At 48.1% G+C, this 27,325-nt stretch overlaps 1 protein-coding gene across 3 annotated transcripts in view; it reads right to left on the bottom strand.

The window, feature by feature from the left end:
- rictora (RPTOR independent companion of MTOR, complex 2 a) overlaps positions 1–27,325 on the bottom strand; it is a 903,687-nt gene that overhangs the window by 616,647 nt on the left and 259,715 nt on the right. For all 3 annotated transcript variants that reach the window (XM_085966601.1, XM_085966449.1, XM_085966521.1), the window contains exons 18-30: positions 23,304–23,405; positions 22,056–22,102; positions 20,241–20,376; positions 19,213–19,412; positions 16,172–16,298; positions 15,198–15,362; positions 12,650–12,726; positions 11,668–11,746; positions 9,493–9,602; positions 8,282–8,369; positions 5,830–5,922; positions 4,307–4,413; positions 751–980 (exon numbers count right to left, since the gene is read on the bottom strand). In XM_085966601.1, the coding sequence (XP_085822727.1) occupies positions 751–980; positions 4,307–4,413; positions 5,830–5,922; positions 8,282–8,369; positions 9,493–9,602; positions 11,668–11,746; positions 12,650–12,726; positions 15,198–15,362; positions 16,172–16,298; positions 19,213–19,412; positions 20,241–20,376; positions 22,056–22,102; positions 23,304–23,405 (1,561 nt within the window). The remainder of the gene's footprint in view (positions 1–750; positions 981–4,306; positions 4,414–5,829; positions 5,923–8,281; positions 8,370–9,492; positions 9,603–11,667; positions 11,747–12,649; positions 12,727–15,197; positions 15,363–16,171; positions 16,299–19,212; positions 19,413–20,240; positions 20,377–22,055; positions 22,103–23,303; positions 23,406–27,325) is intronic.

Here is a 27,325-nt window from a genome sequence, read left to right as displayed (position 1 = left end):
TCTCGAGTGTAACTAAAATCATGACAATTTTCTTGTTCTGTGAACACGTCTGAAATCAGTAGTCTGGGAAGGGGCCAGTCCTACTTCTGACGATCAGCGATGAGGTGATAAACCAGTCCCAATATTTTGAGTGTGATTTGTCCTGTGGCTTATTAAGCTCAAGTCCATCTCCTGATGCTGGTGTCGAAGTGACATGACGGTCTTGCTCCTTATCTGATCCCATCGTCCAGCTGCAGGAGGTGGGAAGGAACCACCCAATTCAATCACAGGTTCCAACACATACGGGGTCAAGGGACTGTCCAGGGTAGACCAGTAGATATGACCCCTGGTCTAGGCAGAGTTTGCTGATCCCACCCAGGGTCGCAGCTGGGAGCATGCCAATTGGCTTCAGTGTCCATTGGGTAAAGAGGAGAAAATCAACCGGGGCTCCTAGCCCTGATCGATGACCAGTGCTGGAAAATGGACATGTTGACACTGGGAGAGGGCAAGGCTGAGCTCGGACTGCTGACTCTCATCGTCTGGGCTTACACGTGAAGACTGGCCAGTTGAGCGACGTTCTGGAGGGTCGCCAGCATCCATGGAACCACACCCCGGCAGGAGTCCACACTCCCAGGGGAGGAGCGGAAATATTTCTGTATGCTTGGCAAATAAGCAAACATTGTACTTGGCGATTCATGCCTTGGCGTTGGAGACAAGACACCTCATTATACTGAGAGAGCACGGGCAAGCACCATGTCACGAGATACTCACTCTGAGGCATCGACTCGCTCTCACTGTTGTGCCTGGAGTTGGTAGACTCAGAGTTGAGGCTCAGCATACTGGGGACAGAGGACAGCTCGTTATAAAGTTGTTCCATGTCGTCAGGGGCCACGGGCCAGGGCTGCCTGCGGCTGTGCCTGACCGAATCCCAGCTGTGCTGCTTCAGGATGTCACACCCCTGCTTTGTTTTCGCCAAGAGGCCCAGTACATACAGACAGGTCCTTTGGGAGCAGAAAAAAGAAACAAAGTCAGTGGAAACAACAGGCCGCACTTTGGTCCATTGCTGAAGGCATGATCCCAAACAAGGTCAGGTATTAGGGGCACTACTGGAGAATAATATTCAGAATGGCACCGTAGAAGATCATCAAATACTCACTGAAAATCTATGTATACTATAGCCACTGATTCCCCTTCTATCCATTACCTCAGTGATTGTTAAAACGTGTAGCTAGGAGAATTAGCTATGACCTAACTTTCACAAAAACATCTTGATCCTCCCTAATCAGCTTACACTTTTCCCAAGCACTCACTTATTCTGTCCCCAACGATGGATTGTAGCAATTATACCAGCAACATAAACTCACTGGCCTCTCATTTACTTGGTGTGTCCCCTTCATTTTTGAGTAGATTGATACAGACAATAGCCATTCCGTTGTTAACTAGTGTCAGTATCAATGCATCACGCATTTCAACACAGCGGCTGTAACAGTAGCACCCAATGACAAATACAAAGTACCAAGCCCTTGGGAACAATCGAGAACTGACAAATGGAGCAGCTTTCCTGCTGCATTGGTCTAACTGAAGCAGACGAGGAGAGAATTCAGGCAGTAGCAGCTCTGCTCATTTGACGCTTCCCCTGGGATTTTCCGGCAGAAGTGGCGGGTTACTCTGAATACGCCTGCGACAATAAATAACTGGAGTATCTCATACAACATGTCGCCCATCCTTTGCACCTTACTATGTACTACCAGAGGCATCGAGGCCATGCCTCATGCTATGCGCTTGAGCACAAAGCTTGGAGACGGAGCTGGCCAAATCGCAATCTGAGTGGATCGCAAGCTGAGTGGAAGAATTTATTGATACAGTAGTAGGAATTCGGAGGAGAGGAGGAGGGCAGTTTCTCATGTCCAAACTCAAAAGGAGGAGTGGAGCCACAGAACCCAAAGACACTAGGTTAAGAATCTAGATATCTAACATTTAGGTTCTTTGTGTCTGGTATCTCAGTGGTTCTTGTTAAACTTGAGTAAATCATTTTGCCTTTTTTCTCTCTAAGTTAGGGCAGTGTGTTAAACAAAGAAGTTTAGTTAGTAGTCTAATAAATAGAGGCGTGGCAGGGCACCCCAGCCCTGTCGAATGTACATCCTGTGCCACATGGAATCTCCAGACACTTCGGTCTTCACACGAGAGGGACGATACAGACATTGTACTTAAGGAGGAGGAGTGTGAAATATTAGATGAGAGAAACAGTGAAAGAGGAAGTATTAAGGAGTTTAGCATCTTTAAAAATAGAGAAATCGCCAGCCTGGATGAAATGTATCCCAGACTGTTAAGAGAAGCAAGGGAGGAAATAGCAGAGGCTCTGACCATCATTTTCCAATCCTCACTGGCTACAGGTGTGGTGCTGGAGGACTGCTAACGTTGTACCGTTGTTTAAAAAGGGAGAAACGGATAGACCGAGTAATTACAGAACAGTCAAGCCTAACCTCGGCGGTGGGCAAATTGTTGGAAAAAATTCTGAGGGACAGTATTAATCGTCATTTAGAAAGACACGGATTAATCAAGGACAGTCAGCATAGATTTGTTAAGGGAAGGTCGTGTCTGACTAACTTGATTGAATTTTTTGAGGAGGTAACAAGGCAGGTCGATGAGGGTAGTGCATTTGATGTAGTCTACATAGAAGATAGGAGCAGGAGTAGGCCATTCGGCCCCTCGAGCCTGCTCCGCCATTCAATGAGATCATGGCTGATCATCCAAATTCAGTACCCTGTCCCTGCCTTCTCCCCATATCCCTTGATCCCTTTAGCCTTAAGAAATATATCCAACTCCTTCTTGAATATATTTAATGAACTGGCCTCCACCGTCCTCTGTGGCAGAGAATTCCACAGGTTCACCACTCTCTGGGTGAAGAAATTCCTCCTCATTTCAGTCCTAAATGGCTTACCCCTTATCCTTAGACTATGACCCCTGGTTCTGAACTCCCCGACCATCGGAAACATCCTTCCTGCATCTAGTCTGTCCAGGCCTGACAGAATTTTATAGGTTTCGATGAGATCCCCTCTCAGTCTTCTAAACTCCAGTGAGTATAAACCCAATCGACACAATCTCTCCTCATACACCATTCCTGCCATCCCAGGTATCAGCATGGATTTTAGCAAGGCTTTTGACAAGGTCCCACATGGCAGACTGGTCAGAAAAGTAAAAGCCCATGGGATCTAAGGGAAAGTGGCAAGTTACAGGAAACTTTTGTTTATCCGGAGGTTAAATGTCCGGAAAACTCTATCTACCGGCAAAATTCAGGAGTCGGTTCAGATAATTTTTTTTCTTTTTGTTGCTTCTTTTCTCCAGTCCTGGCTCTGCAAGCGTCTCTGTAGCTAAGCAACAGCTTCAGCTAGACGCTTGCAAGCTGCGCCGACTGTTTTGAAGCTGTTGCTAAGCAACAGGGTTTGTTGCTTCACCCGGAGCTCTGAGCTCCGTATGTTTTAACATTAGCGCTGGTTTCTACGGCAGTTTTGATCTAACGGCACCAGCTCGGTCCCGTCGGTGCCGGATACCAGAAAGTTTCCTGTAAATCCAAAATTGGCTCAGTGGCAGGAAGCAAAGGGTACTAGGTGTTTTTGTGACTGGAAGGCTGTTTCCAATGGAGTTCCGTACTAGATCCCTTGCTTTTTGTGGTATACATCAATGATTTAGACTTCAATGTAGGGGGCATAAGAAGTATGCAGATGATAGGCTAAATAGCCTGACCCTGGAAAATTGGCATGTTAGGGGGGGTGGCAGTGGAATGGGCACAAGGCCCACCTCATTGACTACACATTGGGATTCTACCAGAATGTAAAATGCTGACCATGACATCAGACACTGAGATTTTCCTAAGCAAATTATTGTTGGGAGCTAAATGTGTTGCATAACATTTCCTATCAACACTAGGAAAATTAGATTAAAATCAGGAAAAAAAAATATCCGGGGAAAGTTACAGACTGGAATCTAATCGAGGATGTTCAGGTGCTTTATATATAGAATAATAATGGGTACCCGGGAGTGAGTTACAGGCTGAAATCTAATCCAGGGGTTTGGATGGTTTATATATAAATAACAAAACAATACTTGGGAGTAATTATATAGGAAAGCTCATCTCACTTTCAAGATTGACAAAATGTCAGAAGTCAACAAGTACAGTCTGTGTTTAATAATGATGGCAAGCCCCAACAATCTGCAGCAAATTGAAATTAGTGAACAGCCATTTACTGAGCTCTCCAGGCACGGAGACTGACCACCACACACAGCATGCTTCTCTTTCTGATCGATTTCCACGAGGGCTGCTGCTTACCCTCTGACAGAGAGGATCTCGCACGTCTGGGCCAGCGCTACAACATCCGGGATCACATTCTCCTCCTGAAGCAGGTTCAATCCCCAGTTGGACGAGCCAATGTTTCCCTGAAATCCACATCACATTCGGGTCAGAAGCCTCATGCGGATCAACATCTAGCATCACTTAAGGAGAAAGGACACTGCCACGCAAGAAACAGAAAGAAAACATAGCAACCAAAAGCACAGTCAAAGGGATGGGTTCTGAAGAGGTGTTTGAAGAAAGCAGATATAGTGAAGGGTAGACTTCCACAGAATCGAGCTGGAGTGAGTGAAGGATTGGCATCCACTGGTGGAGCAGAGGGAGTAGGGGGGTGGGCAATGATCAGCAGTTAGAGGAGCGGAGGGTAGGGGCTGGAATTTACAGCTGAACAAAGTCACCAAGGCCAGGTGGAGAGAAAGGATTTGACGACAAACATCTCGTGGCGAATACAATGGACAGGGAGCCAGTGGAGTTGGGCAGGGAGAGGGAGGGTTGATCGGTGTGGGGGGCCTTTGAGGGAGATATGACCCTTCCACATGCTGCAATAACCCACTTATGTGCTGCTTAATTTACTCTTGGCTCCTGTACATCTGCCAATTCCTGCAGGGTAGAAGCATGAGCAGGGCAGCACCCAAAAGTAACAGTAGGCACAAAACCAGCATCCACTGGACAAGGGTGAGCAAGCCAACAGGCTGAGTTCAAACGTGTTCCTTTGTAGAGGACTGGAGATGGGCTGACTGATTATTATTTTCCTACTTCCAATTTCCTCCCTTCCTCTTCCCCTGAAGGCGATGAAGCGCAGTTCTACGGGTGATGGCCATCCTCCAGTACCTTGCCCAAATGACCATTTCACACGTGGGCTTAGCCACCGAGTGCTGACTGGCTATGTGAACATGTGGGAGGACCATAACCGAACTCGATCCTGTGTTCCAGTCACGGACAAAGACCTCAGGCTGGAGGTTCTGGGGAACCTCCATCCCCCAGTCTAATTCCGCAATCTACAATGGGCATTTTTGATAACAAGTGACACAAAGCTACCCATTAAGAGGAAGTCACTACAAGAAAAATTGGAACAAAAAAACGAGAGAAACCAGGGAAATGTACAAGTCATCACGAAATGCATGTGTGCTCGTGGCTCTGTCACAGGGGTACACATTCTTTTCAATAAAGCAATGTCTCGTATGACACCATGATGGCCCAGGACGTTTATACAACGAGCCTCACGGACCAGAAAGGACACAGGTTTGACCCCATTCTGTCGGGATTTAGCCAAGCTCAGCCAATGCGGCAGTAGTGGTGTTGCAATTGGCCACAGTGCGAGGACTCACCATCATGCTGGGAGATGTGCTTTCAAGCGAGAACGCCGACACATGAAAAGTGGTCTCTTGGGTGAGGATTTGTAGGGCTAACAGTGCATATAGAATAGCAGCTAGCAAGAGACAGCACTTTCAGAAGAGGATAGAAATTTGGAAAAGAAAACATGCAGAAAATAACCATTGTACCAAAGCCCAGAGTGCTGCCTTCAACTGCTTTATACCGTCCCATTTATCCAGTGCTGGCGAACGCACGGTGTAGCTCAAGTCTGGAACTATGCTCTGTAAACAAAAAACACCGTCATTCCGATAACCATCACATGGAAATCCAGTGACATCAAGGACTCTTCCATCAAACATTCCCAGGACAGGTACAGCACGGGTTAGATACAGAGTAAAGTTCCCTCTACAGTGTCCCATCAAACACTCCCAGGGCAGGTACAGCACGGGTTAGATACAGAGTAAAGTTCCCTCTACACTGTCCAATCAAACACTCCCAGGGCAGGTACAGCACGGGTTAGATACAGAGTAAAGCTCCCTCTACACTGTCCCATCAAACACTCCCAGGGCAGGTACAGCACAGGTTAGATACAGAGTAAAGTTCCCTCTACACTGTCCCATCAAACACTCCCAGGGCAGGTACAGCACGGGTTAGATACAGAGTAAAGCTCCCTCTACACTGTCCCATCAAACACTCCCAGGGCAGGTACAGCACAGGTTAGATACAGAGTAAAGCTCCCTCTACACTGTCCCATCAAACACTCCCAGGGCAGGTACAGCACGGGTTAGATACAGAGTAAAGCTCCCTCTACACTGTCCCATCAAACACTCCCAGGTCAGGTACAGCATGGGTTAGATACAGAGTAAAGCTCCCTCTACACTGTCCCATCAAACACTCCCAGGGCAGGTACAACATGGGTTAGATACAGAGTAAAGCTCCCTCTACACTGTCCCATCAAACACTCTCAGGGCAGGTACAACATGGGTTAGATACAGAGTAAAGCTCCCTCTACACTGTCCCATCAAACACTCCCAGGGCAGGTACAGCATGGGTCAGATACAGAGTAAAGCTCCCTCTACACTGTCCCATCAAACACTCCCAGGGCAGGTACAGCATGGGTTAGATACAGAGTAAAGCTCCCTCTACACTGTCCCATCAAACACTCCCAGGGCAGGTACAGCATGGGTTAGATACAGAGTAAAGCTCCCTCTACACTGTCCCATCAAACACTCCCAGGGCAGGTACAGCACGGGTTAGATACAGAGTAAAGCTCCCTCTACACTGTCCCATCAAACACTCCCAGGTCAGGTACAGCACAGGTTAGATACAGAGTAAAGCTCCCTCTACACTGTCCCATCAAACACTCCCAGGGCAGGTACAACATGGGTTAGATACAGAGTAAAGCTCCCTCTACACTGTCCCATCAAACACTCTCAGGGCAGGTACAACATGGGTTAGATACAGAGTAAAGCTCCCTCTACACTGTCCCATCAAACGCTCCCAGGGCAGGTACAGCACGGGTTAGATACAGAGTAAAGCTCCCTCTACACTGTCCCATCAAACACTCCCAGGGCAGGTACAGCACGGGTTAGATACAGAGTAAAGCTCCCTCTGCACTGTCCCATCAAACACTCCCAGGGCAGGTACAGCACGGGTTAGATACAGAGTAAAGCTCCCTCTACACTGCCCCATCAAACACTCCCAGGGCAGGTACAGCACGGGTTAGTTACAGAGTAAAGCTCCCTCTACATCACAGAAACCATCACAGAAACCCCACAGTGCAGATAGAGGCCATTTCGGCCCATCGAGCCTGCACCGACACATATCCCACCCGATCCCCGTAACCCCTACACCAACACATATCCCACCGTGTCCCCGTAACCCCACGTATTTAACCCCCCTAACACTAAGGGTCAATTTATCATAGCCAATCATCCTAACCTGCACATCTTTGGATTGTGGGAGGAAACTGGAGCACCCGGACGAAACCCACGCAAACACGGGGAGAATGTGCAAACTCCACACAGACAGTCACCCGAGGCCGGATTCGAACCCGGGTCCCTGGCGCTGTGAGGCAACAGTGCTAACCACTATGCCACCGTGCTGCCCCATCAAACACTCCCAGGGCAGGTACAGCACGGGTTAGATACAGAGTAAAGCTCCCTCTACACTGTCCCATCAAACACACCCAGGGCAGGTACAGCACGGGTTAGATACAGAGTAAAGCTCCCTCTACACTGTCCCATCAAACACTCCCAGGGCAGGTACAGCACGGGTTAGATACAGAGTAAAACTCTCTCTGAATCTCTGTCTGCCTCTGACCAGATGCACATTAATCCAGATTCCATAGAGCGGGCCTAATCCCAAGAACACTGATTATGAAAATTAAAAATGATGTAGTGCAGCTTAAAAACAAGCAGCAAAATACTGCAGATGCTATAAATCTGAAATTAAAACGGAAAATACTGGAAACACTTGGCAGGTCAGGTAGCATCTGCGGAGAGAGGAAGATAGGGTTAACGTTTCAGATCAACATGCGTTCAGAGTGTTCCCAGCGATTTCTGTTTTAGTCATACAAGTATATTGTATTAATCATTCTGAACAATACATTCACTTAACATGTGCGACACCTTGGCTCACCTGGGCCTCCAGTAAATGACAGCCAGTTTTATGATGCACCAACTGGCCGTATAGGTGAACCGGCAGGTAAACATAGGGCCTTTGTAACCTAGAACCAGAAACAGAAAATCAATTGCAGAAATAAAAATTTGGGAGTCATGACTTAATTGTAGGATTCTCAAACTAATTTCAGTCTCCCGAGTCTAGTTTTCAGAGAAACTTGCCATTTATATAGCAGGATGTTGCAGAACTCTTCACATACAACAAATTACCTTGAGGGCAATCACTGCACTATTTAATTGACTATGGTGCCCATTCTGTGCACAGCAATGAGATGACTGACCAGTTAAAGCTGATGTAGTAACGATGTTCGGTCCCAAGTTATCTCCACCCATGGCTGGTTATAATTTTATATGGTGTTTGCTAAACACGCTTCTGGCACCTAGTGGCCAAAGGTTGATACTGCAAAACTTTCACTTTATTTATCCTGTTGCCAAGCTTTCTGATCAGCTAACCATAAACATTCAGACACTACTATAGCTCCAGAATTGCTCGCACTTGAAGAAATTCTCAATGCTCACACTCTTGTGTTGTGAACCACAGTGGCAGAGCAGAGATAAATCCCGTTACTCACTAACTCGTTATCAGGTCAGCAAATTCCACGCCAACCCAAAACCCAATTGGATTATTACTACAGATAATCCGCATAACCCCCGCCCCCCCTCCTCTATCAGTGAAGGGACAAAACAGAACATTTATCTTATCCTGTGGAATTTGACACTGGCAAGAGTGTCCTTTGTTTGTGCATCGGTGCCCAGGCCACTTAGTTACCAAAAAGAGTGTGGTAATATGGTCACCGTGGCAGTTTTGAGGTTTACATTTCTGATCCAGCACTAAAGCGTAGAACTCCTCAGCTTCCCCAGTCCTCCCTCCCTCCTACAGAGTCTTAAAATCCAAGTTTGCCACCATTCAACCATGATTCTCTCCTCTTCTTCTCAACTGTGGTGATGCCCTGCAACACGGACTCTGGCCCATCTAAGCTTCTCAATTTAATTTCAAAAAGTGCAACTTTACTTTTCAGTGCTCCTCGTTATAAAACTAGGTTGTTGTATAAATGCTGTAAAGCAAAATCCCAACCTTTGAAAGGGGATTAAAGCATCTCAACACTGGAGCTAGGTGCACACAGCAACTATTTAATAAATGAAAGGTAACGGCAGCTCTCCCAGTCTCACCTCTGGTTACTGCGACGCACGTAGTTCTCTCCATCAGCTGGCTTGCGGTATGTAGTGAGTGCCTCATTCAGTTGTTCTTCGATCAGATCCACGTATTTCAAGTTGTACTCCTGAAAGCGCACACAATGCTGCTTACAATGCTGATGCATTGCTCTGTAGTCTATTGATCTTTTGTATATTTATAGATCTCTCCACATTTCAGGTATGCTGCAGAGCGCTGCACCATGACGTCAACATTCAACATGATTAGCTCAGAATTCCCAATGCGCCACCCTAGACAGTGGCAGTGAAAGCGAGCAGGTCAACTGAGCTTTAGAGGTACTATTCATCAACTCCAGAATTTTCATACTGCCCTTTTACTTGCTGTATGAATGCTTGTATTGCCTACCTGCAGAGGAACCCTTTCTGTAGGGGCACATAGCTAACTCTGTGGTGCATCTTGAAGTCAGCTCGTGTATGTTCAAACTATCAACGTTTGTAGAATTAAAGAAAGACTTGCATTTATATAGTGCCTTTCACGACCTCAGGACATCCCAAAGCGCTTTACAGCCTTTTGAAGTGCAGTCACTGTTGTAATGTAGGCAGCCTAATTGCGCACAGCAAGCACCCACAAACAGTAATGAAATAATAACCAGATAATCTGTAATTAGCGATGTTGGTTGAGGGATAAATATTGGCCAGGACCTTGGAGAGAACTCTGCTGGTCTTCTTCGAAATGGTGCCATGGGATCTTTTACATTCACCGGAGAGGACAGGCAGAGCCTCGGTTTAATGTCACACCCGAAAGGTGGCACCTCAGACAGTGCTGCACTGGAGTGTCAGCCTGGATTACGTGATCAAGTCTCTGGAGTGGAGCTTGAACCCAAAACCTTCTGACTCAGTGATGAAAGCGCTAGCAGTGAGCCACAGTGAATTGGTGTTGGGTGGGGCTTCCAAACAATAGGGAACATGTAAACCAAATACAATGGGATCTGGATAAGATGGTAAGGTAGGCTAATGAAGGGCTAATATAATAAAGTGGACAACTGCAAAGTAATGAGAAGATGGTAGGGGAACAAACAATGGGAACGTAAATTAAATGGCTCTAGGTTACAGTAAATAACGTAACATAGGAGAGGAATCGAAGAGCATTAGCAAACTGGCTGGTGAAATCAACAGCGCAGTGTGTAGCAGTAGCAAGGAAAGCTTACAAGATCTTGTGCTGTATTGCCGAAGAATAGCACAGAGATTCCAGATGATATTGAGTCTGTACAAGGCACTGGCACCTGGAGTACTGGTCACCACTACTGCAAAGACACCCAGGCATTGGATGCAATGCAGAAGACGGCAACCAAATCGATACCTAGCTAAAGCATCTGAGCTATGAGGAGAGGGCGAAGAGCCTGGGATTGTTTATTCAGGAGGAGAGAGGCTCAGAGGAGAGATTATTCAAGCAGTCAAGATCTTAAAGGAATAAATTGAACCCCGATAACATGTTTGAGATTGGCACACAGTATACAACGGGAGGACATGGTCTCAAGCTTGGAAAAGGGAAGGTTCCCACAGTTTAGATTTAACTACTTTACGCAGAGGTGGTGAACATGAGGAATGGAGTGCTCAGTGTTGTTGGTGTACTTTCCTATGTACACATGAACCAGGAGTAAATCGATGCCTTTTACCCACTGTGTACTGTACCTGTACTGGAGCCGACACTCAGACACACAAGCTGTACAGTACCAGACGAGAGAGAATCGTTCCCTTTTACCCAGTGTGCACTGTACAGGACCTGACACGGAGACACACACGGGCCATACAGTACCAGACAGGAGTGAATCGTTCCCTTTTACCCGGTGTACTGTACCTGTACAGGACCTGACACGGAGACACACACGGGCCGTACAGTACCAGACTAGAGTGAATCGTTCCCTTTTACCCAGTGTGCACTGTACTTTTACAAGACCTGACACCGAGACACACACGGGCTGTATAGTACCAGATGGGTGTGAATCGTTCCCCATTAGCCGCTGTACTTACTGTATATATGCAGGAGCTGATACGGAGACAAACATCAGCTGTGCACTATCAAAAGGCAGCAAGTTGTTCCCTTTTAGTCCAGTTATATGGCAATAGGTTTTATTAGAAATTTCCCACCAACGTCTGTCTAAGTTTTGGTTATCACGTTATCACCACACTCACCTTTTGCCATTTCTCCAACTGTTTGGTAACATAACCCCTCTCGTTCAGGTAGGTGAACCCCTTTGGAATGGACAAAAATCTGAAAAATGAACAAATAAGTTCCTGTCAGAAACCCGGTCAGCAACTTGGTAAAATATGGGGCCAGCCCCGAGAGTGGCACAATCAGGGAATTAAACCTACATCTATCTAGAAACATCGCTGGTCTTTTTTTGTATTGAGGTGAAGACTCCTTTGTCACCACAAGAGACTGACCAGGCCGAGTGTCTCCTGTCATTCCCCTCCACTGCTGGGAGATGCTGCAGCCTCTATTCAATGCAGTTTAAACAATGTCAAGGTTGGGATTCGCGCCTGCCTCGCTCCATGGCAGTGTGATAGTGCTGTTGACACAAGCTCCATCGATTTTTTAAGGCATTCCATGTCTCCCTTGTTTCTCACATGACCCTCGACCTGCACAACCCTGAATCCAGCAGCTGGCGAGTGCCATGTGAGCCTAGCCAGCAAGGGGAAGCTGAAGTGGGAGGGAGGGGGGAGCAGGGAAGCCGCCATTTACTTTTCCCTTCCTGTAATGGAGCAATTAACCAGAGAGCGAGACAGAGGACAGAGACCAAGGGGGCAGGGAGAACACAAGAAGGACACAGACACGATGGGCCGAATATCCTCCTTCTGTGCCGTAAATTTCTATGATTCTAAGGAGTAAAGGAGGCGATGAGCACAGAAAGTTTGGATTAGCAGGGAAGGTGGGGGCGAGGGGAGGAGGAAGTGAGAGAGAGAGAGAGAGAGATAAATGGGGATGGACGGAGGTACAAGCAGAGAAAGACTGGAGTCAGTGTAACAGGTGGCGAGTTTAATGAGACAGGAGCAAGCTGATGATTATTTATCATTAACAGTCTGGGCCAGGCAGGCCTTAGTCTTAGTGTCCTGCTGGAATGTCAGGCTGTCAGCCAGCGGAGGCGGCAGGGATGGGTTGAAGAATTTTACTCACCGGAGGAGCAGCAGCAAGCCTTTGTCTCCAAGGTGGGTTAAAGCTGGTTTCATCTGGATCAATGCGTGCAGGTTAGCCTGGAACAGCAGTAAGAAAATGAAAGAGGGATCAAAACAACAGCACAGAGAAAAGAATGGACCTTGTATTCCAGCTCGACAGCCTGGCTGGACAGGCAGGGGCAGACATCCCCAGTGGGGAGAACAGTCAAGCTCCCAGTTCTCCAGGATCTGAGCACAGAACATAGGCCAGTGCAGTGTTAAATGAATGCTGCATGGGTGATGAGATGTTAACCCGGGGACCGGTCTGCCTGTTCTGATGGTTCAGGTGAATGTTTACGGTTTAGGGAGTAATGTTGACCTGTACACTGGGACAATTCCCTGCTCTTCAAACTGTGCCATATGATTTTTAATGTGCAGTGGAACATGTAAATGGAGCCTGGGTTTAACATCTCATTCAAAGGACGATACCTCTGACAATGCAACACTCTCTCAGTACTGCACTGAAGTGTCAGCCTAGATTACGAGCTGGAGGGGTGCTTGAGCCACAACTTTTCCGAGTCAGGCGACATTCTATTGACTGGGTCGATTGGGCTTGTACTCGCTGGAGTTTAGAAGAATGAGAGGGGATCTCATTGAAACTTATAAAATTCTGACAGGACTGAACAGACTAGATGCAGGAAGGATGTTCCCGATGGTCAGTGAGTCCAGAACCAGGGGTCACAGTCTAAGGATAAGGGGCAGGCCATTTAGGACAGAGATGAGGAGGAATTTCTTCACCCAGAGTGGTGAACCTGTGGAATTCTCTACCACAGAAGGCAGTAGAGGCCAATACATTAAATATATTCAAGAAGGAGTTGGATATATTTCTTAAGGCTAAAGGGATCAAGGGGTATGGGGAGAAAGCAGGGACCGGGTACTGAATTTGGATGATCAGCCATGATCGCATTGAATGGCGGAGCAGGCTCGAGGGGCCGAATGGCCTACTTCTGCTCCTATCTTCTATGTTTCTATGACTGAGGCATGCTAACACTGAGCTGCGCAGGGCCCCACACCTACAATGCCTTGTAGTCTGATTCCCCCGAGTTAAACATCACAATAACACAACATTGCAGATAATGGGAATAGTTAAAAAAAAACCTGACACCTTATTTATTTTCCCTTCCCTCCATGGCAAATGAAGTCACCTACTTTAAGCACTGTGCCCATACTCTACCCAAAATGATCACGAGGAGACGAGTGAGAGCACAGATATAGGTGACTACGACCCTCTTCCAGCGTAAACAATCAGAGTGCAAACTCAGCAGGCATCAAGAAGCTGACTGCCATTATTGAGTCTAAGGGTAGAATCAAAGCCCAAAGTAGTTTGGCTACTCCCCACCCCGCTCCGCTCCCAAGAGGTCACCTACATATTTGTCTTAATATTAAATCAGATACCTAGTAACACAAGCACAGTAGAATTAGGAGCAGGAGTAGGCCATATGGCCCCTCGAGCCTGCTCTGCCATTCAATAAGATCATGGCTGATCTACGACCTCAACTCCACTTTCCTGCCTGATCTCCATTTCCCTCGATTCCAAAAATCTATCTCAGCCTTGAATATACTCAAAGACTCAGCATCCACAGCCCTTTGGGGTAGAGAATTCCAAAGATTCACCACCCTCTGAATGAAGAAATTCCTCATCTCAGTGTTAAGTAGCCGACCCCTTATCCTGAGACTATGCCCCCTAGTTCTAGACTCTCCAGCCAGGGGAAACAATCTCTCAGCATCTACCCTGTCAATACCCCTCAGATTCTTATGTTTCAATGAGATCACCTCTCATTCTTCTAAACTCCAGAGAGTATAGGCCCAATCTATTCAATCTCTGACTCAATTGGTAATTACACAATTTAGTGCCCTACTGACCATGACCATTCAGACCAGAGGGGCTTGGTCCCCACCAGTCCAAGAACACCAAGGCCACTTATAACACCCCAGCATCGTCTCAGTTGAGATTAGGGTATTCAAATCAGGATGGGGGTACATAAGAAATAGGAGCAGGAGGAGGCCATTTGGCCTCTCGAGCTTGCTCGGCCATTCAATAAGATCATGGCTGATCTACTACCTCAACTCCGCTTTCCTGCACTATCCCCATATCCCCTTAATATCCAAAACTCTATCAATCTCTGTCTTGAATATACTCAACGACTGAGCCTCCACAGCCCTCTGTGGAGTAGAGCATTCCAAAGATTCCCCACCCTCTGAGTGAAGAAATTTCTCCTCATCGCAGTCCTAAATGGCCGACTCCTTATTCCGAGACTGTAACCCCTGGTTCTAGACTCCCCAGCCAGGGGAAACATCCTCCCTGCATCAATTTTATGCTGTTAGATAATCTAGCCAAGATGGAGGTGCGAGCATTACAGTCTGGGGAACTTGTAACTACAGGCAATTAATCTAATCAATCCCTTCCCCAATGCTGAAGAGTAGGACCGGCTCATGAGAATAAAGCTACACTCCTAATCCTAAGCCTTGACGAATGAGACATTCATTCCACACCCAGGCACTCAGCTCACCTTGTCCTCGCAAGCCTCATCCAGGATTTCGAGTGCTTCTGAAGAGGTGGTTTTATTTTTATCGTGCAGCTGTGTTACGAGTAATTCTATGCCCCAGTTGCTGAAGAACTCCACGTTGGCCCGTAGTAAAACCCGCAAGTGTTTTGTTGCATACAGCCTGCAGTTCTACACAAACACAGCAGTCAGACCAACACTGCGGTGAGCAACAGGAAGTCTCTCTGATCTAATCTAGTCTACTTCACTCAGAAATAATGCAAACAATGTATACTGCCCGACAGTCGAGAGCTGCTGATTTCACTAGAGAGCAGACACTTCAGGTCTACACCAGAGACGCGGAATAAAAACTCTATTCATTTTTTACAAATCATTCTCGGGTTGTGGGCATCACTGGAATTTATTGCCCAGCCCTAGTTGCTCTGAGACGGTGGTGGTGGGCCGCCGCCTTGAACTGCTGCATGTAGCGGTTTGATACAACTTAGGGGCTTGCTGGGCCACTTCAGAGGACAGTTTAGAGTCAACCACACTGGTGTGGGACTGAAATCACAAATAAGCCAGACCAGATCAGGAAGCTGAGGCTGCTGCCTTAGTCACCGTGGCAAAGACATTTTCTGCAACTCACTCCAGAGTGAGGCAGTCTCGTTCAAGGTCCTTCTGTCATAGTGCTAACTGGCACTGATCTGAAGCAGGGGTGCCAACAAAATATCCTTTTCAGGCATCCATAATAATGGGTGTCTCACAGGGCGTTAGAGGGAGGAATCTGATCTCGGAGCAAAGCAGTCCAACCTTCACTGACAATTTACGACATAATGTGGCATTTTGCCACCCATCCAGTATTCTCGCAGCACTCAGCATGCAAACGCCTCGGACACGCAATTACAAAGACCAAGTGAAAGTGAATCTCAGGACTCAGCCAGTTAAATGAAAGATGGACAACCCATGCAAGACAGCTGCTCACCCATTCCAAGCGTACTTACATCGGTGGCTGACGTAAGGATTTTGGACAGGATAACCCTGGACAAGCCGTCGCGGCTGTAGTCTAAAGTGGAGACGGTTAGCTTCAGCACGTGGTCGTAGTTCTTCAGAGAGCAGAGGCTGAGTAAACTATGGAGAGAGAGAGAGAGAGGAGAGATTAAATTATATCACCCTGTGCATGCAACACATTCAGCACCACTCTTTCCACCACCCCCCGCAAACTACAATAACATTAACTTCAAACCCAACCACAATTTTCTGCCATTTAACCAGCAGGGATTTTACCTCATTCCTGCTACCCCAGTGCCACAGTTACAGTGCCCCACAGCAGCTGTCTCTTCTGTTGCACCAGCAGAACTGGCAAATGGCGTACAAGAGAAAGAATAAAACTTATTCAAATTTTATATCAGCTTTTTTTGCTCCTGAAGTTGAAGGGTGCCAAGTATCAGGAAATGGAACACTCCATTTCAGACAGCAACATAGGTACAGGAGTAGGCCATTCATCCCCTCGAGCCTCTTCCACCATTCCAAGATTTCATGGCTGATTCAGCATCAAACACTCCCAGGGCAGGTACAGCACGGGTTAGATACAGAGTAAAGCTCCCTCTACACTGTCCCATCAAACACTCCCAGGGCAGGTACAGCACGGGTTAGATACAGAGTAAAGCTCCCTCTACACTGTCCCATCAAACACTCCCAGGTCAGGTACAGCACGGGTTAGATACAGAGTAAAGCTCCCTCTACACTGTCCCATCAAACACTCCCAAGGCAGGTACAGCATGGGTTAGATACAGAGTAAAGCTCCCTCTACACTGTCCCATCAAACACACCCAGGGCAGGTACAGCACAGGTTAGATACAGAGTAAAGCTCTCTCTACACAGTCCCATCAAACACTCCCAGGGCAGGTACAGCACGGGTTAGATACAGAGTAAAGCTCCCTCTACACTGTCCCATCAAACACTCCCAGGGCAGGTACAGCATGGGTTAGATACAGAGTAAAGCTCCCTCTACACTGCCCCATCAAACACTCCCAGGGCAGGTACAGCATGGGTTAGATACAGAGTAAAGCTCCCTCTACACTGCCCCATCAAACACTCCCAGGGCAGGTACAGCACGGGTTAGATACAGAGTAAAGCTCCCTCTACACTGTCCCATCAAACACTCCCAGGGCAGGTACAGCATGGGTTAGATACAGAGTAAAGCTCCCTCTACACTGCCCCATCAAACACTCCCAGGGCAGGTACAGCACGGGTTAGATACAGAGTAAAGCTCCCTCTACACTGTCCCATCAAACCCTCCGAGGTCAGGTACAGCACGGGTTAGATACAGAGTAAAACTCCCTCTATACTGCCCCTGTGTCTTTCTTAGCCCCAGTCTCCAAAGAGTATCCCCAAAGGCCGTTGGCAGGAAGCGTGGTCACTTGGCTGAGGTACAAGGGGACGGCCAGTACCTGGGAAAAGGCACCCCAGCAATTGCCAGCCCTTCTGAGCAAGGAGTCATAGAGTTACACAGCACAGAAAGAGGCCCTTTGGCCCATCGTGTCTGTGCCGGCCATCAAGCCCCGTCTATTCTAATCCCATTTTCCAGCACTTGGTCTGTAGCCTTGGCGTTTCAAGTGCTCATTTAAAATAATTGGGCTAGGGGTGGCAGAAAGAAAGAAAAATGTTTTTAAAAAGTCAAGCCAGAGGAGCCCACCACATGTGCGATGCAGAGCAGTTGTTCGCTGATCAATTACATTAGGTGCTGTAGCGGGGAGGTGGCGGGCAGCAGACACCCTCGCAGAGAGATGTCGAAACTGACAGAAAATCAATGGCCAAATTTGCAGACAACACAAAGCTGGGTGGGCGTGTGTGCTGTGAGGAGGATGCTGAGAAACTCCAGGATGATTTGGACAGGTTGGGTGATTGGGCAGAAGCATGGCAGATGCAATATAACGTGGATAAATGTGAGGTTATCCTCTTTGATGGCAAAAACAGGAAGGCAGATTATTATCTGAATGGCAATAGATTGGGAGAAGGGGAAGTGCAACGAGACCTGGGTGTCCTTGTGCACCAGTCGCTGAAGGTAAGCATGCAGGTGCAGCAGGTGGTTAAGAAGGCAAATGGTATGTTGGCCTTCGTAGCGAGAGGGTTTGAGTACAGGAACAAGGATGTCTTGCTGCAGTTGTACAGGGCCTTGGTGAGACCACATCTTGAGTATTGTGTGCAGTTTTGGTCGCCTTACCTGAGGAAGGATGTTCTTGCCATGGAGGGAGTTCAGCGAAGATTCACCAGGCTGATACCTGGGATGGCAGGAATGACGTATAAGGAGAGATTGGGTCGATTGGGCTTGTACTCGCTGGAGTTTAGAAGAATGAGAGGGGATCTCATTGAAACTTATAAAAATCTGACAGGACTAGACAGACTAGATGCTGGAAGGATGTTCCCAATGGTCGGGGAGTCCAGAACCAGGGGTCACAGTCTAAGGATAAGGGGTAAGCCATTTAGAACAGAGAGTGGTGAACCTGTGGAATTCTCTACCACAGAAGGCAGTTGAGGCCAATTCATTAAATATATTCAAGAAGGAGTTGGATATATTTCTTAAGGCTAAAGGGATCAAGGGGTATGGGGAGAAAGCAGGGACAGGGTACTGGATTTGGATGATCTGCCATGATCGCATTGAATAGCGGAGCAGGCTCGAGGGGCCGAATGGCCTACTCCTCCTCCTATCTTCTATGTTTCTATGGCAGCATTGTAGTCGTGCATCTGCCAGCTGGCACGGCTGCCACTCTTCCAACAATAAATCAATGAAATAAGAGACCACTCGAAATTTGCAACCCAGTCAGCACCCGAAGAGGAAAGACAGCGTAACATTTTGGGTTTAACTATTTGTGAATGGGTTTTTGGTTTAACCCTGAATTTGTTTCGGGATTAACATTTTAGATGTGAGCCCTTTCTCGTTCAGATCTGCCATGTAGTTCAGATTGCAAGCATTTGTATTTTGTTTATTTTTTTTAACCTCAAAATAGCAAAGGGGGGGGGGGTCACTTCGACCATGACTTACCACTGGAACATGCTGCATTTCTCCAACATCTTGACCCCGTGTGGGTGAGAGGACAGAGTACCGATGATCAGAAAGTAGTGCTGGCTGAGGGTGCTGAGCAAGCCATTGTTCTGCAGGCTCCGCTCGGGCTTCAGGCCGGAGGAGGAGGAGAGCCACTGCACAATGTCCTTCACCAGTTCCTCCAGGTACGTCTGACCATCCTGCCACAATATGGAACAAATGGGAAAAGGAAGATGAGTTCTCAGCCTGTCTGGAACAGTGAGCTCTAGAAAGTTGCACCATCAGCCAGAAGTGAAACTCTTGTGGATTCACTCCTGACTCTGGTTTGCAGTTTTAGAAATGAGGGTAGATTCTCTAATAGGGACTGGTAATAGTTGACATATCTGTACAGAGGTGAAATATAAAACACAAGCCTACACAAGAGTTTAACATTGCTCCTTCTCTGGGAAGGCATTTTTAAACGCACGCTCACAGTCCCGGAGAGAACACAAGAAAAAGATGGTTGTCCAACAGGTGATCCCTCTCACCGCTAGCCTCCACTCTCTCTCTCTCTATCACAGCTATTCTTGTCTCTCTCCATTTTGTTGATACTATGGACACTATTTCTCTACACTTTCCTCTTGTTCCTTTGAATACATTATCCTCGAAATACAAGATCCTATGCACTGTTCCTCCTCCTGCATCGTCACTGTGTTAAAATCAAAGTCATAGCACCATGTGTTAAAATCAAAGTCATAGCACCACCTCAGACTTCAACTCTCTCTCCCAAACCTTCAAATTGCAGAACTCCTTCCCTTCCTTAGTCTTACCTTTCTCCTACAACCTACATCTTGATTCACCTCATCTTCTAAATCTCCTCAAACTGAACCCTTCATCTGGGTTCCCAATTAGCAAACAGACCCTTCTGCACTGTAACTATTTTGTCAACACAATGCTTTTTACATCCAGAATTAGCAAGAGCATGTTTTGGATCGCCCTGTATAAAAATTCTTTGCTGCATGTGCAGAGTAACAAGCTGGCAAGCTCACCTCGTTGGACTCGAGAAGGAACTCAGTGAACTGGCAGCCCACTACGGTCAGCTGCTTTCCCATAGCATGATCCAGCTCCATGTTGGCGTACAGCTTACCACTGGGCTTGTAAAAATACAGCAATCGGCGCACGAACCTAAACAAATAGGAAACGCAGAACTAGTGATCAAAGTGAAAGAATAACTGGGTAGAGAGAGAGGCGGAGGGAGGGGGCGAGCGAGCGCGAGGGGGAGAGAGCGCGCGAGGGGGAGAGAGCGCGCGAGGGGGAGAGAGAGCGCGAGGGGGAGAGAGAGCGCGAGGGGGAGAGAGAGCGCGAGGGGGAGAGAGAGCGCGAGGGGGAGAGCGAGCGAGGGGGAGAGCGAGCGCGAGGGAGAGAGAGAGCGAGGGGGAGAGAGAGAGCGAGGGAGGGAGAGAGAGAGCTAGCAAGACAGAGAGAGAAAGGAACACATTTCCTTTAAATTCAACAGATAGTTTTAGGTTATAGAGTCGATTGACGCCATTGCTAACTATAGTGAAAGGTACAAACAGTGAGACAAATTAAAAATAAGGAAGTTAAGAACAAGAAGGGAAGCCTGGTAGTCCTTTCTATTCAAAGGGTATTTAAGGTATGGAACGTTACCAATGAATGACATTGAAGCCTAACCTGTAAATAGTTTGAAGAGGCAATTAGGTATATGTCCAGAGTGATGGGGTTGAGGGATATGGTGAGAGTGCATTGGTGGGGTTGAACGATATGGCGAGAAGGTAGGTCGGTGGATTTGCGGGATAGAAGATGGGTAGATGAGGGGAAACAGTAAGTGAAAAGAAAGACGTGCATTTATATCGCGCCTTTCACAACCACTGGACGTCCCAAAGCGCTTTACAATCAATGAAGTACTTTTGAAGCGGAGTCACTGTTGTAATGTGGGAAACACAACAGCAAATTTGCACACAGCAAGCTCCCACTAACAGCAATGTGATGATAACCAGTTAATCTGTTTTAGTGATGTTGGTTGAGAGATAAATATTGGCCAGGACACCGGGGAGAACTCCCCAGCTCTTCAAAATAGTGCTGGGGATCTTTTACGTCCACCCGAGAAAGCAGACGGGGCCTCGGTTTAGCGTCTCATCTGAAAGACGGCACCTCCGGCAATGCAGCACTGCACTGGGAGTGTCAGCCGAGCTTTATGTGCTCAAGTCCCTGGAGTGGGACTTGAACCCACAACCTTCTGACTCAGAGGCAAGTGTGCTACCCACTGAGCCACAGCTGGCACTGAGATTGAGGGTTATGGCGAGAAGGTGGGTTGAGGGATATGGAGAGAGGGTGGGTTGAGGGATATGGAGAGAGAGTGGGTTGAGGGATATGGAGAGTGGGTTGAGGGATATGGAGAGAGAGTGGGTTGAGGGATATGGCGAGAGGGTGGGTTGAGGGATATGGCGAGAGGGTGGGTTGAGGGATATGGCGAGAGGGTGGGTTGAGGGATATGGCGAGAGGGTGGGTTGAGGGATATGGCGAGAGGGTGGGTTGAGGGATATGGCGAGAGGGTGGGTTGAGGGATATGGCGAGAGGGTGGGTTGAGGGATATGGCGAGAGGGTGGGTTGAGGGATATGGCGAGAGGGTGGGTTGAGGGATATGGCGGAAAGGTGGGTTGAGGGATATGGTGAAAAGGGTGAGCCATCAAAGAGACTGCCTTGCTGGGCCCATTAGCACTTTTCTGTTAAAAACATCTTAAGTTCTGTTTATAGGTGGTCAGCAGAACAAATATGTTCATGATGATCTGTTGCCCACCTTCCCCCACCACCTAATGAGGGACACCAGCACAGCCCACACTCACCTGTGTAACTGTTCATCTTTGTAGTTCCGCAGGTTTACGTTGGGCCACTGCAAAAGGACAGACACGGACAGGGTACTTAATCTCTCAATAAATCAGAGAAACAACACCCACAGAGACAGACAGGACACAGCAACATAGTTGGTTCTCACATCGTGACCACCTCTGGGACCTGGGTTTCAATGTCAGTTCTCCCTAATAGCAATAATCTTCCTGAGTTTGGGGCAAGTCTAGATTTAATTTTGTCTCTTCATTTGTAATTTTTCAAAGATCTCATTCCCCAACCTCTCTGCCCCTATCGTTGAATGCATGAGCAGTCTGTTGCATAGCCTCCAACAAGCTGGCAGCCCAGTGCCACAACCTGAACCACCTTCCCTCCCACCTCCGCTGCCGGTAGACACCACGATCTCCAGTTGAAGGACCACAGCTCAGCATGAGGAACAGAGCCGCGCGTGGGGTGGATACTAAGAAGCACCAAGTACCAGTGGCTCTGGGCCTCAGATCCATCATACTAGTTTGGGCAGTCTCAACCCAACTCCTGCGAAGAATGAGTCCAACTTCAGCTGCTAGGGCAGTGTAGTTGAAGCTTACTGTGTATCTAACCTGTGTTGTACTTTTTTTTTTTTTAATTCGTTTATGGGATGTGGGCATCGCTGGCAAGGCCAGCATTTATTGCCCATCCCTAAATGCCAGAGAAGGTGGTGGTGAGCCGCCTTCTTGAACCGCTGCAGTCCATGTGGTGAAGGTCCTCCCACAGTGCTGTTAGGAAGGGAGTTCCAGGATTTTGACCCAGTGACGATGAAGGATCGGCGATATACTTCTAAGTCAGGATGCTGTGACTTGGAGGGAGTTGACCTGGGAGAGTTTGATGGGACAGTGTAGAGGGAGCTTTACTCTGTATCTAACCCGTGCTGTACCTGCCCTGGGAGTGTTTGATGGGACAGTGTAGAGGGAGCTTTACTCTGTATCTAACCCATGCTGTACCTGCCCTGGGAGTGTTTGATGGGACAGTGTAGAGGGAGCTTTACTCTGTATCTAAGCTGTGCTGTACCTGCCCTGGAAGTGTTTGATGGGACAGTGTAGAGGGAGCTTTACTTTGTATCCAAGCCTTGAAAGCTTGATATGGAAACTGGGACAAAAAAGGGGGGAAATATGCATCTCCTACCACTGACATTTTCATAGTAATTAACACCAAATTTAAATATTAACAGATACAATGCTCAAGTCCCAGTCATTTCCTTGCACTGCTACCTTAAGAATGGTTGAGATTAAGTTCCAGTTCCACCTCAGGTTGTCCTTGTTATTCAGGACATCGCTGTCTCGCAAGTTCTGCATCATTGCCTCCTCTGTGTCCTAGATGAAAACAATGTAGAGAAAGGGTGTATGGCAGGGAACACACATTGATCATAGCCTTGCACAACACAAACACAGGGATAAAAGTGGAAAAACTACCGTGTTCAAAATCTAAAATAAAAACAGAAAATGCCGCTATTACATAACAAGTCTGTTGACACCAGAAGGGAAAAGAGTGTGGGGGGGAAAAATTGGGTCACGCCCCCTTTGGGGCGCTAACTTCGCTTTTAGCGCCCCGAAAAAATTAGCACCCCTCGCACCTGAGATACATTTGTAGCGCCTTACTGGAAGCACCCCGCCTCCCTCTTGGGGAGCTGCGAGTGAATATCACGGCGCTACGTGTCGCAGCGCCACGCTCTGCAGCATGTCGCGCCGCGGTACTGCAGGCCTTCCTCCCCTTATTAAAGGGGAGGGGCCTAGTGCAGCACGACCCGGGCCACCAGGGATCGGAGTGCCGGCAAAAGAGCCCGGCACGCAAGAGAAGTGCCGGGCTCACGGAGCGCAGCCAGCACTCCGCAGGGGGAGCTACACAGAAGGCCAGGGACAGCAACGGGGGCAGGTGGCCAGCAACAAAAATGGCCGCCCGGCACCTCCCCTTTAATTTGCACCACCCCGACCGCAGGTATTCCCCCCTGACCCTGTCGGACATAGCAGCCGGCGTTAAGTCAGGGGGCTCTACTGAAGATTGCGGCCGGGGCGCTGCGCACGGCGATGACGACATCACCGACGGCACAGTGCCACGGGGTGCTAACAGTTACCGTCGCCGTTAATATCCCGCTGAATTTCATGGGAGATGTTGACGGCGCCGCTCCCAAGCGCTAGTTACTTTGCGCCCCCCGTTAGTGCCCTTTTAGGGCGCTAACGGGAGGCGCAAATCAGCCGAATTTTCCCCCCCAGCGTAACTTGTCAGACGGGACCCTTCAGCAGGACTCTGTCTGATACAGTCACCTGTCTTTTCTCTCAGTTGTTAGTGGACCGGTTACGTACTTCCAGCATATTCTGCTTTTTCGATGTACACATAAATATGTAAACAAAGTCATGTACTGTGTTGTGCCGTCCACTGGCACACAGTAAAACAAAACCCAGCACCACGTGAACTGGAGTCATGTGGTTTGAATGCAGAATTCAGCTATCAAGCTGTCAATCATTGGTCACGACCTAAAATGGTAAGGGAACACACAAACAAACTGTCTTATTTATTGAGAAGCTAAGATAAAATGAAAACATGAAAGACGACGACGTAAATCGGTAAGCAGGTTATTGGTGAGAATGTGCCACTTGATAGCACTGTTGACGACTCCTTCCATCACTTTGCTGATAAGCAGGCTGACAGGGCAGTAATTGGCCGGGTTGGATTTGTCTTGCTTTTTGTGGACAGGACATACCTGGGCAATTTTCCACATTGCCAGGTAGTTCCCAATTTTGAACAGCTTGGCTAGAGGTGCGGCTAGTTCTGGAGCACAGGTCTTCGGCACTACAGCCGGGATGTTAACGGGGCTTAGCCTTTGCTGCATCCAGCACGCTCAGCCGATGCTTGGTATCACGTGGAGTGAATCGAATTGGCTGAAGACTGGCTTTTGTGATGGTGGGGACCTCAGGAAGAGGCCGAGATGGATCATCCACTCGGCACTTCTGGCTGAAGATGGTTGCAAACGCTTCACCTATGTCTTTTGCACACACGTGGTGGGCTCCGCCATCATTGAGGATGGGGATGTTCATGGAGCCTCCTCCTCCCGTTAGTTGTTTAATTGTCCACCACCATTCACAACTGGATGTGGCAGGATTGCAGAGTTTTGACCTGATCTATTGGTCGTGGGATCACTTAGCTCTGTCTGTAGCATGCTTCTTCTGCTACTACAATAGCAAAATACTGCGGATGCTGGAAATCTGAAACAACAACAGAAAATGCTGGAAACACTCAGCAGGTCAGGCAGCATCGTGGAGAGAGAAACAGAGTTAACGTTTCAGGTCAATGACCTTTCATCAGAACTGGAAAAAGTTGGAGAAGTAACAGATTTTTCAGCAAGTGTGGGGCAGGGAAAGGGAGGAGGGGAGGAAAGAACAAAGGGAAGGTCTGTGGTAGGATGGAAGGCAGGAGACATCTTTCCTTCCCTTCCTCGACTTCTCCTGTCTCCTTTTCTGGGGATAGGCTATCAACAAACATCCACTATAAGCCCACGGACTCCCACAGCTATCTGGATGACACTTCCTCCCACCCTGCTTCCTGTAAGGATCCTATTCCATTCTCCCAGTTTCTCCGTCTCCACCACATCTGTTCCGATGATGCCACCTTCCATACTAGTGCTTTCGATGTGTCTTCCTTTTTCCTCAATCGAGGATTCCCCTCTACCAAGGTTGACATGGCCCTCGACCATGTCCGTTCCATTTCCCGCACTTCTGCTCTCACCTTCCCCTCCCCTCCCAGAACCACGATTGGGTTCCCCTTGTCTTCACCTTTCACCCCACCAGCCTCCACATTCAATGGATCATCCTCCGCCACCTCCAGCGCGATCCCACCACCAAACACATCTTCCCCTCCCCTTTCAGCATTCCGAAGGGGCCGTTCCCTCAGCGACACCCTTGTCCACTCCTCTATCACCCCTTCCCCTTCACCCAGCACCTTCCCCTGCAAGCGCAAGAGATGCAACACCTGTCCTTTTACCTCCCCCATTCCCACTGTCCAGGGCCCCAAACACCCCTTCCAGGTGAAACAGCGATTTACTTGGACTTCTTGCAATTTAGTATACTGTATTCACTGCTCACGATGCGGTCTCCTCTACATTGGGGAGACCAAACGCAGATTGGGTGACCACTTTGCGGAACACCTCCGTTCAGTCTGTAAGCATGACCCCGAGCTTCCGGTCGCCTGTCACTTTAATTCTCCGCTCCACTCCCACTTTGACCCCTCCAACCTCGGCCAACGAAGCTCGAGGAACAGCACCTCATCTTTCTATTAGGCACTTCACAGTCTTCTAGACTCAACAGTGAGTTCAACAATTTTAGACTATAACCTTGGCCCCTATGTCTTCTTTTTTCTTTCACATGGCAGCTGTTGATGATTCTGCCATTGCCATTTACACCTTATCCAGTCATCTTGTGTTTCTTAACTTGTCCCATTACTGTCTCCTTTTGCCTCATGCCATCATCTCTTTGGTCTTTTAATCTCTCCTGCCTTCCATCCTATCACAGACCTTCCCTTTGTTCTTTCCTCCCCTCCTCCCTTTCCCTGCCCCACACTTGCTTAAAAATCTGTTACTTTTTCCAGTTCTGATGAGGGGTCATCGACCTGAAACGTTAACTCGGTTTCTCTCTCCACGATGCTGCCCGACCTGCCGAGTGTTTCCAGCATTTTCTGTTGATGCTTCTTCCGCTGTTTAGCATGCATGTAACCGTGTGTTGCAGCTTCACCAGGTTGCCACCTCATTTTCAGGTATGTCTGGTGTTGCTCCTGGCATGCTCTTCTACACTCCTCATTGAACCAGGGTTGGTCCCCTGGCTTGATGGTGTTGGAGGCTTGAGGGATATGCCGAGTCACGAGGTTACGGATTGTAGTAGAATACAATTCTGCTGCTGCTGATGGCCTACAGCAACTTATGGATGCCTAGTTATGAGCTGTTGGGTTTTGTTCTTAATCTGTCCCACTTAGTAGTGGTCGTGCCACATGACACAACGAAGTGTGTCCTCGGTGTGAAGACGGGACTTCGTCTCCACGGGGACTGTGCGGTGGTCACTCCTACCAATACAGTCATGGACAGATGCATCTGCGACAAGTAGATTGGTGAGGACGAGGTCAAGTCCGTTTCTTTCCCTTGTGTTAGTTCTCGCACCACCTGCCACAAGCCTAGTCTGGCAGCTAGGTGGTTCAGAGCTCGGCCAGCAGTGGTACTACCGAACCACTCTTGGTGATGGACCTGGAATTC

The sequence above is a fragment of the Somniosus microcephalus genome, chromosome 1 (genome assembly GCF_052327205.1).
Source record: "Somniosus microcephalus isolate GS21.2 chromosome 1, FLI_Smic_1.0, whole genome shotgun sequence".
NCBI classification, from domain to species: domain Eukaryota; kingdom Metazoa; phylum Chordata; class Chondrichthyes; order Squaliformes; family Somniosidae; genus Somniosus; species Somniosus microcephalus.
This window is presented reverse-complemented; position numbering and strand designations above follow the sequence as displayed.